This window comes from Salvelinus alpinus, chromosome 38 (genome assembly GCF_045679555.1).
Source record: "Salvelinus alpinus chromosome 38, SLU_Salpinus.1, whole genome shotgun sequence".
NCBI classification, from domain to species: Eukaryota; Metazoa; Chordata; class Actinopteri; order Salmoniformes; family Salmonidae; genus Salvelinus; species Salvelinus alpinus.
The window spans coordinates 6746689-6764593 of record NC_092123.1 but is presented as its reverse complement, the minus strand read 5'-3'; the positions used below and the strand labels follow the sequence as shown (position 1 = coordinate 6764593).

Here is a 17905-nt window from a genome sequence, read left to right as displayed (position 1 = left end):
CAGGGACATTCCCACAATTATACGAAGTGGAATCCTTTCTGTGTCTGTCTTTAAGTCAGCGTATACTTACATCAGGTGTTGACAGTCCTATTGCTTTTCTGTTATCCAGGCAAAAATAAATCCCTCTTGTTTCAGGTCCAAACTGATCCCAGATCTGGATGGCTTAATGGGCTCACTGGGATTAATGGATATCCTGGGAGGAGAGACCTCAGCAGTGAAATTAAAAGCTTTTCTGTCTTACTAGCAGAATGATGGGGGAAATTAGCCTCACTCAGACAGGAAATTCCTCCAGTACAATCTGCCTGGGGTCCTAACTACAAAACCCCATGCCAACTGCTGCTACACACAGGGCCTCATGCTGCACGGCACTCTGGGAGATGACAGGGGAACAAGCAGGTTTAGATTTTCAGATTGGCTTTCTCTCAGTAGCCTCTCAATTTAAAAGCTTTGAAAATACAAATGTGATTATAAGGAATTACACCAAAAGCTCCACCATGTCCTTCCTGTTATTGGTCAATTTTAATAGTTAACTTCAGTGTAATATTTACGGTACCCCACCATGAGCTGCGGGACAGGGAGAGGAGGGGGAAGTTATCAGAATTTGTCAGCTGGGTCCTGAGCCACCTACCAATAACCTCCGTGCATCACTGTGCAGAAGGTGAGCATGCTGCGTTGTGCTGGTGGCTACCTGGCTGGCATTAACAAACATCCTGATGGGCCTCTGTCCTCCACCACGGCCCGCGACAAGCGCCGTGTTGTTAGCATGCTGTTTGTGTAATTTAGGTACTTAACGACTGCGAGGGTCTCCCAGAGACTGATTACACGGTGGATGTAATCACCCAGCAGCATCACACCGTCGCTACAGCTCTGATTTATCACCGCACCGCCTAATAGCACTGCTTAACACACAGGTTTGTCCTGATTAAGTAATTACCTTAAACCAGAATTGTATTATCTTTACGACTGAGCCCGGTGATCTAAAGGAGGCTGTTGAGAAAAGCCAAGGAAGATTGTGTACCAGGTGAATGAGGGACATAATTAAAATACAATTCATTAAATATGGCGCTGCCGCGGCTGTCAGAGTGCTGCTCTGCTAACATTCATATTACCCCACTGGAACACTTTCCAGGGGGCGGATGGGATTACACCTCAGTGAAGGGTGTAGGTACCAGCTGAATGGGGAATTACTCCAAAGGCCCATTAGATCTGCAAATTTAAACAAGGTCCTAGTTCATCTCAAACAAAAAAGGGAAAAACATTTTGTTGAGCTCTGAAAATAACAACTGAAACCGAGTGACTTTTTTACGGCGTGTATATAAGAGTGTATATTAGCTGTGACCATATCAGCTGATTAATGGTGTGAAGTGGCGTCTTGATGAGGTTGGATCTCAGTCTGACAATCTGGGTATTCTCTTTCAATGGTGTGGGATGTTACTGAAAGGAGGGGGAACTAAATAACGAAGCTGGGACTGTTTATGAATGATGCACCATTCTTCTCCTCTTCTTCTCCTCATTGTATACAGCCCTGTCGGTGATGGATGGTTGTGAGCCAGAAATAGCCAGCGCTTCCTGCCTCCTAACGCTCCTCAACGCTCCTCTCCTGCTTCCTAGTCTGATCCCTCTAACAACGCTAAAATAGAAAGAGTCTTCCAACGGCCCTGTCCTTTCAGCACTTTATAAACAGTCTCTTCTGACTCGAGGGGACGCTGCCCAGTATCCATGACCTGTCAAGTGAAATGTGCAACTCTATAACTTCTGTATTTGCAAACAAGGAAACGGTCCTCATGACACATATCCCGTGACCTTACTAGTGCTGCCTAGTGGTTTGACTTCTCACAGTTTGTTTGTCCGAGGTACTTTACTGCTGTTTGTGATGTAAAGCAGGTCCCCTCTCGCTGGCTTTCATACAGGGATGTTTAGAAAGAGCTCCAAGTCTTCCCAGAATGGGAAGCTCCACTACAACTAAGCCCTTCAAACAGGCCAACAGTTGTGGCCACTACAGAAACCACTCTGTGGTGGTGGGTGGACAGAACAGCTCCTATTTCAGCCCAGATTACCAGAGGTCTCCTCTGTGAATGCTAGTATAAGAGGATTGGCCCGGCTCCTCTCCGCCCACATTGCCCTCTGACCTCTGTGTCCTTAACTTATACAAACTCTGCCCTCTCTATACAAAGAACTTGTTCAGCTCCTCGGGAGTGACCTGCCTGCCCAGCACTCTCTCCATTAAAGAGGTGTGGTCAGGAGAGAGATAGTGGGGGGACTTTAGCTTTTAACCTCCTCACTGGATTCCATTTGATCCCCCTCAGGCCAGAGTCATTCAGGGTTGCTTTAGAAACCTCTGCTGTGAAGCACAGCAATGCTGTTACAGTTGACGCGGCATAGCGTTCACTTCAACAGGTTCTGGATGGAGAATCTCAGCTAGGGAGTTTCTTGTAAAACATAAATTAGGACCAGCTGCTGTGGGATGCCGCCTGCGGAGGGATGCCTCCTGTTGGTTTGGATCCAAGACTGACCGGTGCCTTAGCAGGGGGGAGTTCCCGGGTTGGAGACCGGCCTTCTCCTTGACTGTCTGCTTGGGGGCCCTCAAATTTGTCTTGAAATGCCTTGAACATCAATGTTTTATAAAAAATGACCTGACCCTCATAAAACCTCAATTTCTTTTCTTGCTTTTTTCCATTTTCCATGAGTAGCCAGCTGTGCTCTCTTGTGTTTCCGAACATAAATAATACAATTCCTGTGTCCCTGGGTCTGGTTTTGGTTAAGAGACTGTAAAGCTGTTTTTAAAGCATTCCCGTTTCATGCTAACCCTAATACAGTAACATGACATTGAAAAGTACCATAAAATGATCTGTGTGTCTTACACAAAAAGTAGGTCTCTTCCAACAGCCTTGCTGAGAAAGGGGCTTCAATTTACTAAGCATTTACTAAGACATATTATGTAAATGTACTAATATATCTTAAGTAAATTAAACTACAATTGATTTAATGTGTGTTTCATTGGGCTCTGACTCTGAGCCTGTAATCCTGTATAACCCTGAATAATGATTTCTCTCACAGCTAAATAATACTGTGGCATTTCGGGAATTTGATTCTGTCATGTTTACAAGCATGCTTTAGACTAGAGTGTGACTGAGTGAGTAGCTGGGTACACATACTACCCAGTCAGTGCTGTCTAAGGTGTCTACTGTCTACCGCCTGCTCAGACGTCAGAGGAGGGCTGTGCTGTTACTGTTTGGATGGGTAGTGTTGTTGCAGGGGGCTAGAAGAAGAAGCCACTTCCCAATGCTGTCAGGCCCGGTTTGCGTCGGGACTCCAGTTCTCCTTGATGCAGTCCACCATCCCCCTTAGTTCAAAGACTGACTAGCTACAGGTCTTTGTCAAAAGCCCAGTTGGAGATCTTTTATGTTCAAGATGTAGGATTTCTTAGAATGACTTTGATTATTTATTTATTCCACTCCTCTTGTGTGATAGTGCCAATGTTTTAGGCGAAACTGCTCAGCTTGCACTGAAATTCATGTTGCTTTATTGTAGCCCCGTTTTGCCTTTGAAAACGTAGCTTTTGAAAAGCCCAGCTCTTATTTTTAAGTCTGAACAATTTTTATCTCCGTCTCGCCCCTCTTCTTCTCTGTTCTGCAGCCCCGCACCACGTATTCCCGACGTTCCACACGCCCATCCCGATTGACATGCGTCACCACGAGGGAAGATACCTCTATGAACCACACACCCTACATGCCATGCATGGGTAAGTCTTCTTCAGGCTGGTTTCTACTGTATACACAAGCTGTTTACACTAATACAGTAGAAATTAGCTATTAGATAGCCTTGTTTTAGACAACACTGCATAGTATTTAAAGGGCAACCTTCCCTTTAAAGGATGAGAGCAAAAGTGTTGGCCAGATTTAATATCACAGGTGAAATATTGTTATCTTTACAAATTACTATCCAATGTTATTTAATACAGAATGTTAACATTTTTCCTTACATCTCTCATTTCCTATAACAGTTGATGATTATGGGGGACAGCGTTGCTTTTTTTGCCAGGTATCAACCTACAAGCCTGTGGCCAGCCAATACACATCCCTCTTTCCATTAGTTAGCTGTACAGTGCTGGATCCATCACAAATGACATGACGCACACACACACACACACACACACACACACACACACAACCTTTCCCTCTCTACCTACAACAGTCCTCTATGTTCCTTACTGTGTTATAGTGGACCTAAATCTGTTTGGTCCCAAGAAAACAACATCGTTACGCTCTCACACAGTACAGAGGTCTCCAATGCAGTATAGTAATTGGTTCTATGACGGTTACATGTACATTCATTCAACTTTCAGGTTACTGTGCAGTCCGTTGGATAATTAGCTTGGTTAGTAGTGGCCATGGTTGGTTTGGTAGCAACATCTCAGTTCTTTAACAACTGAAATTGAACCAGAACGTTTTTGACTTTGCTATAGTAAAGACTTTAGCTTTATCTTAAAAACGATAGTAGTAAAACACAAAAAAGTCAATAGAATTCTGGAAATAGTGTTCAGGTTCATTTCCATTTCAATTCAGTAGATTTGATGGTGATACATACTGTTTGCCTGGCTTCAGCAGGGCTATTTATCACAGCACCAGGGAAGTAGAGGGGGAAGAAAATCTGTCTCTACACACGGCCACCTTGATTAATGTGATTTGATCTTGACAGTGGACCCCTAATTCATCAAGACCTTGATCTAGCTGTCTTTCCCCGTGCCTGTGCCAAATTCACTCTAATTACAGGAACATTGCACAGCAAATTAAGTGTGGTGTCATTTGTCGAGGAGACGCGGCAGTCAGGCCCACTTTATTATACGCTGGTGGCTGCGTGTCAGAGGTCCCCTGCTTGATTGTCTAACATGACATTGCCATACAGTCCCCTTTATCATTGTTTGCATATAACATAATGAGAGGGCTGGTTATTTTGTCACAGCTGTCATAAAGTGGGGAGGAAGCAGCGGCAGTGGGAGGAAGTGAGGAAGAGAAGCATAAAGTCTCTTCTTCTGGGATTTTTCTACTGTATGGAGGAGAGATTTTTAATCACTGTCAAATGGGAGGACAGGAGCAGTCCTGGGCTCAAAGCAGTGGCTCAGCTAGAGACAGAGAACAGTGGGGATGGGGATACTAACCTCCTTGCTGTGCCGGGTAGCTATGCAGGAGCTTGGACTCCCACATGGAGTGTGTGCGTTGACACAAGCTGTCCTGGCTTTCATGGCACTATGACAAATCACGTCTGTTCTAGAAACCTCCCAAAACTTTCTCTGAGTAGTTTTTCACTCGAGACCTGTTGTAAGATATAACCACAGCTACAGCATAGTTAGGTACTTTCCAACGAATGACAATTCAGAGAGAATATGATCTAATTTTAACACGCATTATTCCCAGAGAGAATAATTTTTTACCTTTATCAATATGATCATTAAAACAAAGTGGATAAGTTGTGGCCTGAACAGAGGCAAGACGTTCAGTTTCTTTAGATGTTGTTGCTCCCATCCCGAGTATCCCAGACTAGGGGGGAAAAAACAGCACAGTGTCTCAGTCTGCCCATTATTATCTATGAGGAGGATTGTGTCAAGTCTACTAAACTGCCCAGGGCTATAAGATCAGATCAAGTCACTGACAGAGGCTGCCAGTGAGTGCAACACTCCCATTAATATCCTAACACTGTAGCTTCTGGCTCTGTTGCTCTGTGACTTCAGTTCTAACGACTCTATAATCGCTGTCTCATTTCCATTTCCCATCTGTTTGTTTAGAGCTGTCAGGAACAACTCTGCAGAGATTACTTGTTTGGTTGATTGGTAAAGTGTTGTCAGCCCAGAAGGTAAATTTTTAAGAGGAGAATCATGTAGTTTCTTCCCACAGTGGATCGCAATGAGTCAGGCAAGCAAGACTATTTATAATGTCATTACGGCAGTACTGTTTCTACAGTTGTACCTGTCAGCTGTAGTTTTAAACACAACAATTAGTAGATGTTTTAACGATCGGCAAATGATGCTACAGGTTGGCCAGCTTTCCTAGTAGGTAGCAATCAGTGGAGGCTCATCAGAGGAGGAAAGGGAGGACCATCCTCCTCAGTGAATTTAATACAAATAACATTTTTAAAACATTTAAAAAGTTACTTTTTAGATACAACTATACGAAATATATTCCCATGTCAACAGATAATTGATTAAAACACTCTGTTTTGCAATGAAGGTCTACAGTAACCTCAACAGCACTCTGTAGGATAGCACCATGGTGTAGCTAGCTTCCGTCCTCCTCTGGGTACACTGACTTCAATACACCTTCCATAGACACAGTAATTATGACAACTTCCGGAGGAAGCCTATCAGAGCTCTTGCAGAATGAACTGACATGTTGTCCACCCAATCAAAGGATCAGAGAATGAATCTAGTATTGAAAGCATAAGCTACAGCTAGCTAGCACTGCAGTGCATAACATGTGGTGACTAGTTGACTCAAAGAGAGAGAGAGAGAGAGAGAGAGAGAGAGAGAGAGAGAGAGAGAGAGAGAGAGAGAGAGAGAGAGAGAGAGAGAGAGAGAGAGAGAGAGAGAGAGAGACAATAGTTGAACAATTTTGAACAAATTAATTTATTCAAAAATGAAGGAGAAGCAAGAGAGAGAGAGTTTTCATAATTTCTTTTTCACTTTCAGTTTTACTTACTTAGCTAGCAAATGCAGTTGGCTAGTTTAGCCTACTCAAACACCCGGCTCAAACAGAGGGATGCTATGTCAGCTAGCTGACTATGACTATCCAACACAACACTGGAACTCTTCCAAGTCAAGGTAAGTTTTTGGTTTGTTGAATTTATTGCCACCGGGGCTCGCCGGTGTAACTGCTAAACTGCTTACAGTGACTATACACTGTAACGTTACTGCATATTTGTAGCAGGTTTACTAACGCATTAGTTTTATTAGCTATGTTGACTAGGACATTACTTTAGCTAATATGGGGACTACGTTGTAGGTTGTGTGTAGCGGTTATGACATGGTTTGGCTTGGAAAGTTTTTTTCCCGCCTGATCACGTACAGCTGATGTGTTGTGCAGTGAAGTCCACAAATGATGGGAACATGTGAGAGGAGGAGAGTGCATAGAGGTGAGAAGGAATACACCTTGGATGCTATGAAAGTGAACTGTGTTTACGCGTAATCAGGGGTGTACTCATTACACCGATTCTGTTGGAAAACGTTTTTTAAACGGAAGCAAAAAAAACAACCTGAATTTGTCCAATAGAAACTCTTGTTTGCAACTGTTGGACTAATGATTACCCCGTAGATAAACTTTCTTGACCTGTGTGCACCTACGTTGTAAAAAAAATAAATAAAAATGTCCTCCCTCATCATAAACGGCACTGACCGCCACTGGTAGCAATACTGTGCTGACCCGAGTCAACAAAGCATGGTTGTGTCCACAGAAATAGTGATATGTTAACATTCCATTGTTTCAAACCCCATAATCCAATTAACTGTTTGTTGTAAGTCATTTCCCCCCACTTTCTGCATATGTGGAACTGCTGAAAGTATCGCATGCTAAGTTTAAGCCCAAATCATTCATATCATGTTGCAGTCCAGGCCCATATAAATCTACAGCAGTAGTTCATACCAGCCCTGCAGTGGACGATGTGATTTATCTAAATCACAGCTCCAGCCCTGAGGCAGCTACAGAGGAGACACCGTCACATTGTAATACATCTCTAGTGTCGCTCACCGCAGAGGCCCAGCGCAGGGAGATGACACACACAAACACACACACCAGCCATACATGCACCACACACACACACACAAAGCATACACACACACACATAATTATCCACACCTCATTATACAAATGATATCTCATATTGAGCACACTTTAAATCCAGACAGCCTATATAAAACCACCGTCAACTGAACAGCAGGGGGATAACATACACTGTTCAATTACCCAAAGTGTTCCAGACAGAACACTAAGTGGACTAATTAGAACAAGTATACAACTGTATAGGCTAGGAACTCGTTGGTCTAGTCCTACATTGTGCGAGCTAACAGCCAGGGTAGGACTGGAGGAGCCTCCTGCTCAGCAGGGCGACTGAGAACCCCACAACCTCCCTGATCTCACACCCACCAGGCGCCAGGCCCAGATACGCTCCACAGCCTGGCATTGTATATCTGAAGCCCAGGCCTCCACATAGTAATGATGAAACAATTCCACAGGAGGGCCTTTAACATTTGAATATTGTATTACTTATTTAGGGTGCTGCTCTCTCTCTACATCCTATCATTTTAAGTAAAGGCCTACGCTTCTTTATGAACGAGGGTTTTGTTTAAGTTTAGCATTTCTCGTTTTTTGCATGACTGCTGGCTAAAGAGATCAATATTTATGTGTTTCATATTTAAAAGTCATTAGTTAAATCTATTCAGGTCTATGATCTTGTGAAGGGACTGATGCCTGATGTAGGTGCTTGCTATTGTTATGATATACGAACATCTCAGGTCCTATGCAAATAGCTTACTGTAACCCCGGTAACCCCGGGGTATTCTATGACAAGGTCTTGTCAGTTCATGCAGATAACGTGTTAATAGTTAATGGTGGTGCGAGGGTTAATGACGTCGAGGCATTTTAACTATCAATCAGATCGTTATCTCCTTCAAATCCAACAATAGGTCTTGCTTCACTCGTGACGCAATCACACTGTATTGCTGCAATAGAATACGACCGTTGGTTTCTCTCTCGAGTCGCAATGTTACATAGACTACATGACCGAAAGTATGTGGACACCTGCTCGTCGAACATCTCATTCCAAAATCATGGGCATTAATATGGAGTTGGTCCCCCCCTTGCTGCTATAACAGCCTCCACTCTTCTGGGAAGGTTTTCCACTCGATGTTGGAACATTGCTGCTGGGACTTGCTTTCATTCAGCCACGAGCATTAGTGCACTGATTTGGGGTGATTAGGTCTGGCTTGCAGTCGGCCTTCCAATTCATCCCAAAGGTGTTCGATGGAGTTGAGGTCAAGATTCTGTGCAGGCCAGTCAAGTTCTTCCACACCGATCTCGACAAACCTTTTCTGTATGGACCTCGCTTTGTGCACGGGGGCATTGTTATGCTGAAACAGGAAAGGTCCTTTCCCAAACTGTTTCCACAAAGTTGGAAGCACAAAATCATCTAGAATGTCATTGTATGCTGTAGCGTTTAGATTTCCCTTCACTGGAACTAAGGGGCTTAGCCCGAACCATGAAAAACCCCCAACCATTATTTATCCTCCACCAAACTTTACAGCTGGCACTGTGCATTGGTGCAGATTCTCCTGGCATCCACCAAATCCAGATTTGTCAGTCGGACTGCCAGATGGTGAAGTGTGATTCATCACTCCAGAGAACGCGTCTCCACTGCTCCAAAGTCCAATGGCAGCGACCTTTACATCACTACAGCCAACGCTTGGCATTGCGCTTGGTGAGCTTAGGCTTGTGTGCGGCTGCTCGGCCATGGAAATCCATTTCATGAAGCTCCCGACGAACAGTTCTTGTGTTGACGTTGCTTCCAGAGGCAATTTGAGACTCGGTAGTGAGTGTTACAACCGAGGACAGATGACTGTTACGCCCTACACTCTTCAGCACTCGGCAGTCCTGTTCTGTGAGCTTGTGTGGCCTACCACTTCGCGGCTGAGCCGTTGTTGCCCCACTTCACAATAACAGCACTTACAGTTGACCGGGGCAGCTCTAGCAGGGCAGAAATTTGACCAACTGACTTGTTGGAAAGGTGGCATCCTATGACGGTGCCACGTTGAAAGTCACTGAGCTCTTCAGTAAGGCCATTCTATTGCCAATGTTTGTCTATGGAGATTACATGGCTGTGTGCTTGATTGTATACACCTGTCAGCAACGGGTATGGCTGTAATAGCCAAATCTGTGAGGACAGATGCTGGGAGACGAGAATCAAGTACAGGGAGGGAATATTTAATAAGTAACGGACATGAAACAAAACACAAACAGCGTCTGGACAAGGGAAACAAAACAACATTAATGCAAACACGGGGAAGAAACTGAGGAACTGACAGATATAGGGGAGGCAATCAAAGACGTGATGGAGTCCAGGTGAGTCCAATGAAGTGCTGATGCGCGTAACGATGGTGACAGGTGTGCGTAATGATGGGCAGCCTGGTTCCAGTCCATAATATCAGGTTGAAGTTTTAAGTTGCCCAGTAATCTAAAGGCTTTCTGTGTATGGAATATCTGTTTCTTCTCAGGCCTCAGACAGAGAGCCCTTTATGGTCATCCGTTAGCTAAGGCCCATGGCAGAAAGTTGGCCCTTGGCAGAAAGTTGGCATTGAGCCAAGCCTTGGTCGTCTGGGGGGCATTTACTGGAAACGGAGTGGACTCACTTTGGGTCAAGCACAGACCAACCGGCCCCTGGAGACAGACAGTACTGGGGATAACTGAGAGATTGAGGTCAATATGGGTCTGTATTCAAAAAGCGTCTCAGAGAAGGAGCACAAATAGACAAAGATTCCAGCTTCAGACACTAAACTGTACACTCATTTCTCATTGGGTAACTAGAGAAACTCTAAGCATAAGGTTTTGTGAAATTAAGTTGTTTTCAACCTGCTTTAAATCTTCAGTCTGGGTATATCTATATTTGAATGGAGATAGTATGTACTAGTTTCTTCTGTGCTGAAGGAAAATGAGTCTGGTATCTCCTGCATAGTGTGTAGTCTAGCTTTCCAGACTCATGGCTCCAACCCCAGAGGTTCAGACATACAGTGGCTGTGGGAAGAGACTACCTGGTGTGTGCTACTGTATCCTCTGATCTTCAGCCTGTCAGAGGGTCTGTCTGTACAGCTAGCAGCAACCAGGCAGGAGACACACCTCTCGTTGACATGCCATGAGTTCCTCACTTTCTCCTCTCCGGGTCAGGTTAGAACTCGTATCAGACACCGTGTGACTATCTTCAGTATCATCCCTGTCTGGGGTTAAAGGAACAATGACAGATGAAATGCTGAAACCAGCTACAGTGCCAGGGCCAGACTAACGTCTTTTTAAGTTGAGGGTTGAACCTTTTGCCTGCCTGCCTACCTGCCTGCCTGCCCGCCTGCCTACCTGCCTGCCTGATGTTACAGTGTATTTGTCTGTGGATGAGGTAACTTAGGGTAAATTAGTGTGACATCAGGTAATGCTGTAGGGATGTAATATCATTACATTGCATGGTTGCGTTCCATACACTCTCACTCACACACACACACACACACACACACACACACACACACACACACACACACACACACACACACACACACACACACACACACACACACACACACACACACACACACACCCACACCCACACCCACACCCACACACACACACACACACTCACACAGTCTACAGTCTGCTCCATGACCCCATCTCACAGGAAACCTCTGTTGCAACATATTTCCAGATCAAAGCCCTGATAGGATGAGGAATGATCTGCGTCCCAAATGGCACCCTAATCACTATATAGTGCACTACTTTTGACCAGGGCCCTATAGTGCACTAGGGGATAGGGTGCCATCTGGGATGCAGACCATGATATTAGACGTGATCTCATTCTCATTCCAGTCTATATACACAGAGCAAGGAGACAGAGCGTATCAGATTCACCTTAGATTCATTATTCAGGCTTAGACCTGGCTGGCTGATACACTTATACAAACGTCTCAGGTGTGTGTGTGTGTGTGTGTGTGTGTGTGTGTGTGTGTGTGTGTGTGTGTGTGGGTGTGTGTGTGTGTGTGTGTGTGTGTGTGTGTGTGTGTGTGTGTGTGTGTGTGTGTGTGTGTGTGTGTGTGTGTGTGTGTGTGTGTGTGTGTGTGTGTGTGTGTGTGTGTGTGTGTGTGTGTGAATGAGTGCTCTGACTGCATCGCGCAGCACGGTCTGCACCGCTCTGTAGTATCAGATGGAAAAATGGTTAGGCCTTAGGCTATGTCAGGTAAGGACTTAGGTCAGGTGAGATACAGCAAAGGGTCCCGTTGTTTTACTTTAATTTGTAACTGTTTTTATTTCCATTGTAACTTAAAGAAAATCACAGGAACTTGAGATGGATACAAGAGATGGATACAAGAAACTGTTCAATAGTTTCCGTCTGTCACAAGAGACTAAATACGCCATGAACCACAGTGTACATGAACTAAGATAATAACGCTCTCTCTCTCTCTCTCTCTCTCTCTCTCTCTCTCTCTCTCTCTCTCTCTCTCTCTCTCTCTCTCTCTCTCCCCCTCTCTCTCTCTCTCTCTCTCTCTCTCTCTCTCTCTCTCTCTCTCTCTCTCTCTCTCTCTCTCTCTCTCTCTCTCTCTCTCTCTCTCTCTCTCTCTCTCTCTCTCTCTCTCTCTCTCTCTCTCTCTCTCTCTCTCTCTCTCTCTCTCTCTCTCCTCCAGTCCTGGACTAGGTGGCAGCCCGGTCATGTCAGACATCTCTCTGATCCGTCTGTCCCCCCACGCAGCCGGGACGGGGGAGTCCCCCTTCAGCCCCGCTCACCCCTACTTCCACCCTCACATGGAGCACTACCTCCGCTCCCTTCACAGCAGCCCAACCCTGTCCATGATCTCTGCAGCCCGCGGACTCAGCCCTGCAGACTGTGAGTTCAACTGCATGTCTAGATTGTGCGACATCCATGGTCATCCACTGCAATGAGCATCACCTTACAATGTGGATCCCGACAGAAGGAATTATGTCATTTATCTATTACTGAAAGCTTGGGTGGAGAATTGAAGGATTCTAACTTCTGAAGAGTATGCAATCGTTTTCAGTGTCGACAGGGGATTTTCTGTTGTGATTGTCAGTAAACAGCATGTTTGAGTGGGCATACAGATTAGGTTAGACACATAGAGACGGTGCTACATCATTGCATAAATTAGTCTTACATGCTACATATTGCTCTTTGTGAAGCTCTGACCTCCCTCTGCTCACTACGTGGTCAATATAACAAGGGGGTTATTGGAAAGCCATGGAAATTGATCAAACAAAACATTCCCATTGGATCTCCCCCCAACTTTCCCCCTTTACCTCAGAGCTGAATTACAATACCGGGTGGAGGCGAGGAGCCAGAATAGGAAATAAATCACCTTTTACAGTCTGTCAACAGTAATGTGGTCCTGCTTTTAAAGTTAAATAAGCAGTGCAGGGTTGGAGATCTCGCAGGGAAAAGAGGGAGAAAATGAAGGAGGCTATTTTCGGTTGAGGGAACGCAAAGAGGTGGTTTGGAGAGAGAGGAGAGACGGCCTTGGATTTCATTGAGAGACGGCGGACGTTTCGTTTGACGTTTGATGTTCCCATGTGAGCCGTTTCAGAAACAACTGTTATGTCTTCTAGAACTTTCTAATAGGGCAACCGTGTTTCAGTCTGGATTTTGTTCCTTTAGTTTTCAATTAAAACTGATTTAATATAGAACACTACCAATGGAAATGAAATGGTTTCAGGAGATTCTCTTCTTAGGCCGCGGGCCAACGCATATAACAGAGGTATAACAGGGGTATAACAGGGGTATAACAGGGGTATAACAGGGGTATAACAGGCAGAGGTTCTGCTGCTCTTTTCTTATTGCCGTTTCTGCGCTACATCCCATTAGCATGGCATTAGCATTGACAGGCCTCAGGATTCCTTTGGGCCCAGTCCGCTGTGTTCTATTCGTCATTCACATTCTCTTTCTATGGACTTTCTGTTCATTTGATTGAAGAAAAAAAAGAACAGTTGTACGGCAGGGAACGGCTCAGCTCTGCTCTGACCTTCATCGGACTGCTTCAAAAGACATGTTCCTCATTGTGCTGATCCAAAGTGACTCCCTCCATTTAACTGGTTATGTGATCCAGGAAAGAGAGAGAGAAGGAGAAAATATAGGTCTGGTTCTGCTATATGAAGTCAGTACAAGCACACGTCTGTTCTCTTCTAGCGCAGCAGGGCCTAATTGTGTCTGAAAGATCCCTTCCAGTGGGAGAGGTGACACATTAGGGGGAGAGAGAGAGGGGAGCGAGAGTGAGCGAGAGAGGGAGGGAGGGAGAGAAAAAGAGGGGAGTCCTGGTCTCTTCCTCCTCTGGACTCTGACCCAAACCATAAACAGAGCAGATATTTCCTTCTAAATTCCTGGAGAAACAGATGGACTTTGGAAGCCTCTGGGACAGAGTGCTGCTATTCAACAGCAGCTATAGGCCATATCCCACTCTTATTGCCCCTGAGACTTTTAAAAGGGCTTTACTGGGTGTCGTTGTTAACAGACTAACACCATTGTTACTGTAGGATTCAGGGTGCTCCTTCAGGGTGTGTGTGTGTGTGTGTGTGTGTGTGCGTGCGTGCGTGCGTGCGTGTGTGTGTGTGTGTGTGTGTTTTCAAAGAGAGAAACCCTAACACTACTTTGTTTCTGAGTTGGAGGAAATGCAGGAATATCGAGTGGGGCCCTTTCTCTCTCTCTATGTCTCCCTCTATCTCTCTCTCTGTCTCTCTCTCGCTGTCTCTCTCTCTCACTCTCTGTCTCTCTCTCACTCTCTCTCTCTGTCTGTCTCTCTCTCTGTCTCTCTCTGTCTCTCTCTGTCTGTCTCTCTCACTCTCTCTCTCTCTCTGTCTGTCTTCTTAATCTGCAGGACTTCTGACACGCCTCACTGCACATCACTAACCTCACTGCCCAGCCAGCCTAGCCCTCCCATTCCCTCCCGTTCTTCTTGTCCTGCATCAATGACTGCGTTCCAAATGGCACTATATGCTCTATATAGTGCACTACTTTTGATCAGAGCCCAGGTCAAAAGTAGTGCACTATATAGGGAATTGGGTGCCATTTGGGATGTAGATAATGTCTCCCTAGGACAGGGCCATCATGTCGCCAATCCTAACCCTAACCCTTTTCAAACGGCTCTGGCAGCATGTGATGAGACCAAGTAGACCAACCGGGGCTGGAATCTGGAATGTCTTTCTCCCCCCTCACTCATTATCTCTCTCTCTTCATCTCATTCATTCCCCCTAAACCTTCCTTCCTCTCCCTGCAATGTTCTTGTCTTCCCTCACTCATTCTCTCCCTTGTCTCCTCCTTCCTCCCCTCACTCATTCTCTCCCTCGTCTCCTCCTTCCTCCCTTCACTTATTCTTTCACCCTCCTCTCCTCCTTCCTCTTCTTTAATGTCGGTCTTCCCTCCCTCATTCTCCTCCTTCCTCTCCCCCTGCAGTGGCGCATGAACACTTGAAAGAGCGGGGTCTGTTTGGGTTGCCCCCTCCCCCTCCTGGAGCCAGCCCTGCTGAGTACTACCACCTGATGGCCAGCCATCGTAACCCCTACGGAGAACTGCTGATGCAGGGGGGTGGGGCGGCAGCTGCACACCTGCCAGAATACATCCCCCCCATGGATGGTGAGTTAGACTGGGACCACAGAGGCCTACTCCTCTTTACCGTATATCTGTTGTATCTCCACAACAGGTTGATACTGTCTGTGTGGGAAGGGCTGGAATGCATGGGAACAAAAGTGGAAACATTTTTACGAGTATTTTTTAGCTCAATTCCTGGTGATTTACAGTGGTGAGTTCTCAGACTTCGCCAGTTCCCAGACTTCCACCCTTGGAAGTGTGTGGGTATGAATTGTAACATTCATTTTAGGGGAACGATTTTCTTTGTGTCCCCTGCCCCTTCCTCTGTTGGTATCAGTGTGTACTCTAAGACTGTAATATGGTGGCATTTTTATTGGAAGGTATTTAACTTTTAAAAGCAACACTGAGATTGCAACGACCTCACCTTAGGAGAATGATGAAACCTCAGAAACCTCAGATCAATGGAACTGTAGGCAGTAGAACATAAAAAAAATAAAGAAAAGGCTTTTATACATTTTTCATTTCAAACAACTTCAAAGGGCGGGCCAGAAGCCCTCAGGTACTGTAACCACAGTATAGGTTCAGTAAGTATTTCCCCTCTCTCAAGTCTGTGCCAGGACATTCCATAAACAACAGACCTGATTGTACCGAGACAACATTTACTGGAGGAGGTTGCTCATTCAGAGGGGAGGAGGGGGACAGGGGGAGGACGGGTGAGGCAGAGGGCGCCTGGGTCAGAAATATGTTTAACGCAATGAATGCCTACTTTCATCCTCAACTACCTCTGTCACCTTAAAAGGGTAGTGGTGTCTAGGGAGAGACGGATTATTATACACAGGGATAGTGTTTCTGTGCAGTATCGTTACCCATTAGGCTATAGTGTAGTGTGAGGGAACACGACATCAAAACCACCCTATGCAGAAGCTTGGGTATCAAACAAGTTGACTGTGTTTATATAACAGATGGGTTCAGATTAGGACAGCTGCTGATATTCACTTGCCTTTTACTGTATTGCCGCGTGACATTTACAGGAATCCCGAAAGACGTTAAGGAGATACTGTCGGCCCTGATCCGTCAACAACACCGGTGTTCCTATGGTAGCTACTACCAGTACTGCTTCCTCTGCCGATAAAACACACAACTCACCCCATAGATGTCGCCTCAAGCAGCTCACACTTCGCTCCAAACACTCAGAGAGGCCCCTGCCCCAGGTGAAGGGTAGGGTTTGATTTGACACACAGACAGTGAGTTTTTCTACCTGTCCTGTACAAGTTAAATGATTGCTCTGAGGCTAGTCGGTCTACCTGGGTGTACTGTGAGAGAGTAAACATCGTCCTCCAGTCTCTGAGTTGTACAGCATCCAGCAGGCCGGGGTTCTGAATGAGCTGTTGTGTTGCATTGTGTCTGGGCCAAGCTTCTGCTTGCTCAGGCCAACCAGGGGCACGCAGCCAAAGGCCTCAGCTTGCTGTGCGTATAAAAACTGTCATAACTTAATTCCCAAACAGTGAAATACACTGAGCAGGCCTCTCTGTAGCCCAGCTCCCAAGACAAATGCTGTGTACTGTATGATGCATTTGGCTTGCTAGTAGTGTAATATCTATGCTACACAGAGAAACAATGGACCTTAACTACCAGGAGAAAAAAGTTGAAGTAAGACCACAGACACTTTGGCTCACACAGCTTCTCCAGGAAGCCTGGCCAGAGCAGGCTGTGAGTGTGAGAGCCAGCCTTATTTAGTGACATGGCCACTCAGGACTCGAGGCCAGCCCAGCCTCTGGAGGTGGAGGGGTCCACTCCACACACACAACTTAGCAGTCGGTTGTCCACACACACAGCCTAGCAGTCGGTCGGTCGCTGCCTGGTGCCTGGCTTGCTGACATAAATCACAGGGGAAAAGGGAGGCGAGGCGCTGCGAGGGGAGGGGGGACGAGGAGAGGTGTGGTGAGCGCCAGGCCCGGCTTTCCATTACCTCATTTATCAGGGGAAGTGGCACATTAATAAACACATCTCCCCTGAGGTGAGCCGCTAACACAGATAAATAAGGCTGCCATTTCTGAATGGCTTGTCCCAGTCACTGAAACTATAGAGCCAGTAATGCCATGTAAATACTAAGGGCTAAATTCACCTCAGCTTTTTTTTTTTGGATGAACCTGAGTTATTAACTAGTTAACTACCGCTAAATTACAACACGTATTCTCCAACGCGAACCCCCTCCCCCGATCGTGTGCTCAATGTCTTTAACAGCTCATGTGAGAAATGTATTTATATTACGTTTGACAGCAGAAATATCCCCTGAGAGACAGTGGTGGAGTGCCTTTCAGGGCTGGGGTCATTTTAATTTAAAAGTGATTTAAAAAATAAATAAAATGGAAATGGAAAACTTTAAAAATAAATATCTTCTACTCATCTGTTTATTGAGAAGTCATTGAAAATAGATGCATTTTTTTATTATTGTTGTTATTCAAGTTTACTTCCTGAACTGACTGCCTTCAATTCGAATTGACCCCAGCCCTGGTCATTATGTCCCAGGACATTTCAGAAAGTCCCCAAACACTAAAACTGAGCACGTGTGTGTTACTGT

General features: G+C 45.5%; 1 protein-coding gene across 1 annotated transcript in view; it reads left to right on the top strand.

Moving 5' to 3' along the window:
- The window catches only part of LOC139566344 (zinc finger protein GLI2-like), a 73287-nt gene that overhangs the window by 30727 nt on the left and 24655 nt on the right, over positions 1-17905 (top strand). The window contains exons 3-5 of the mRNA XM_071387461.1: positions 3637-3742; positions 12419-12618; positions 15190-15369. Coding sequence (XP_071243562.1) covers positions 3637-3742; positions 12419-12618; positions 15190-15369 — 486 coding nt within the window. The remainder of the gene's footprint in view (positions 1-3636; positions 3743-12418; positions 12619-15189; positions 15370-17905) is intronic.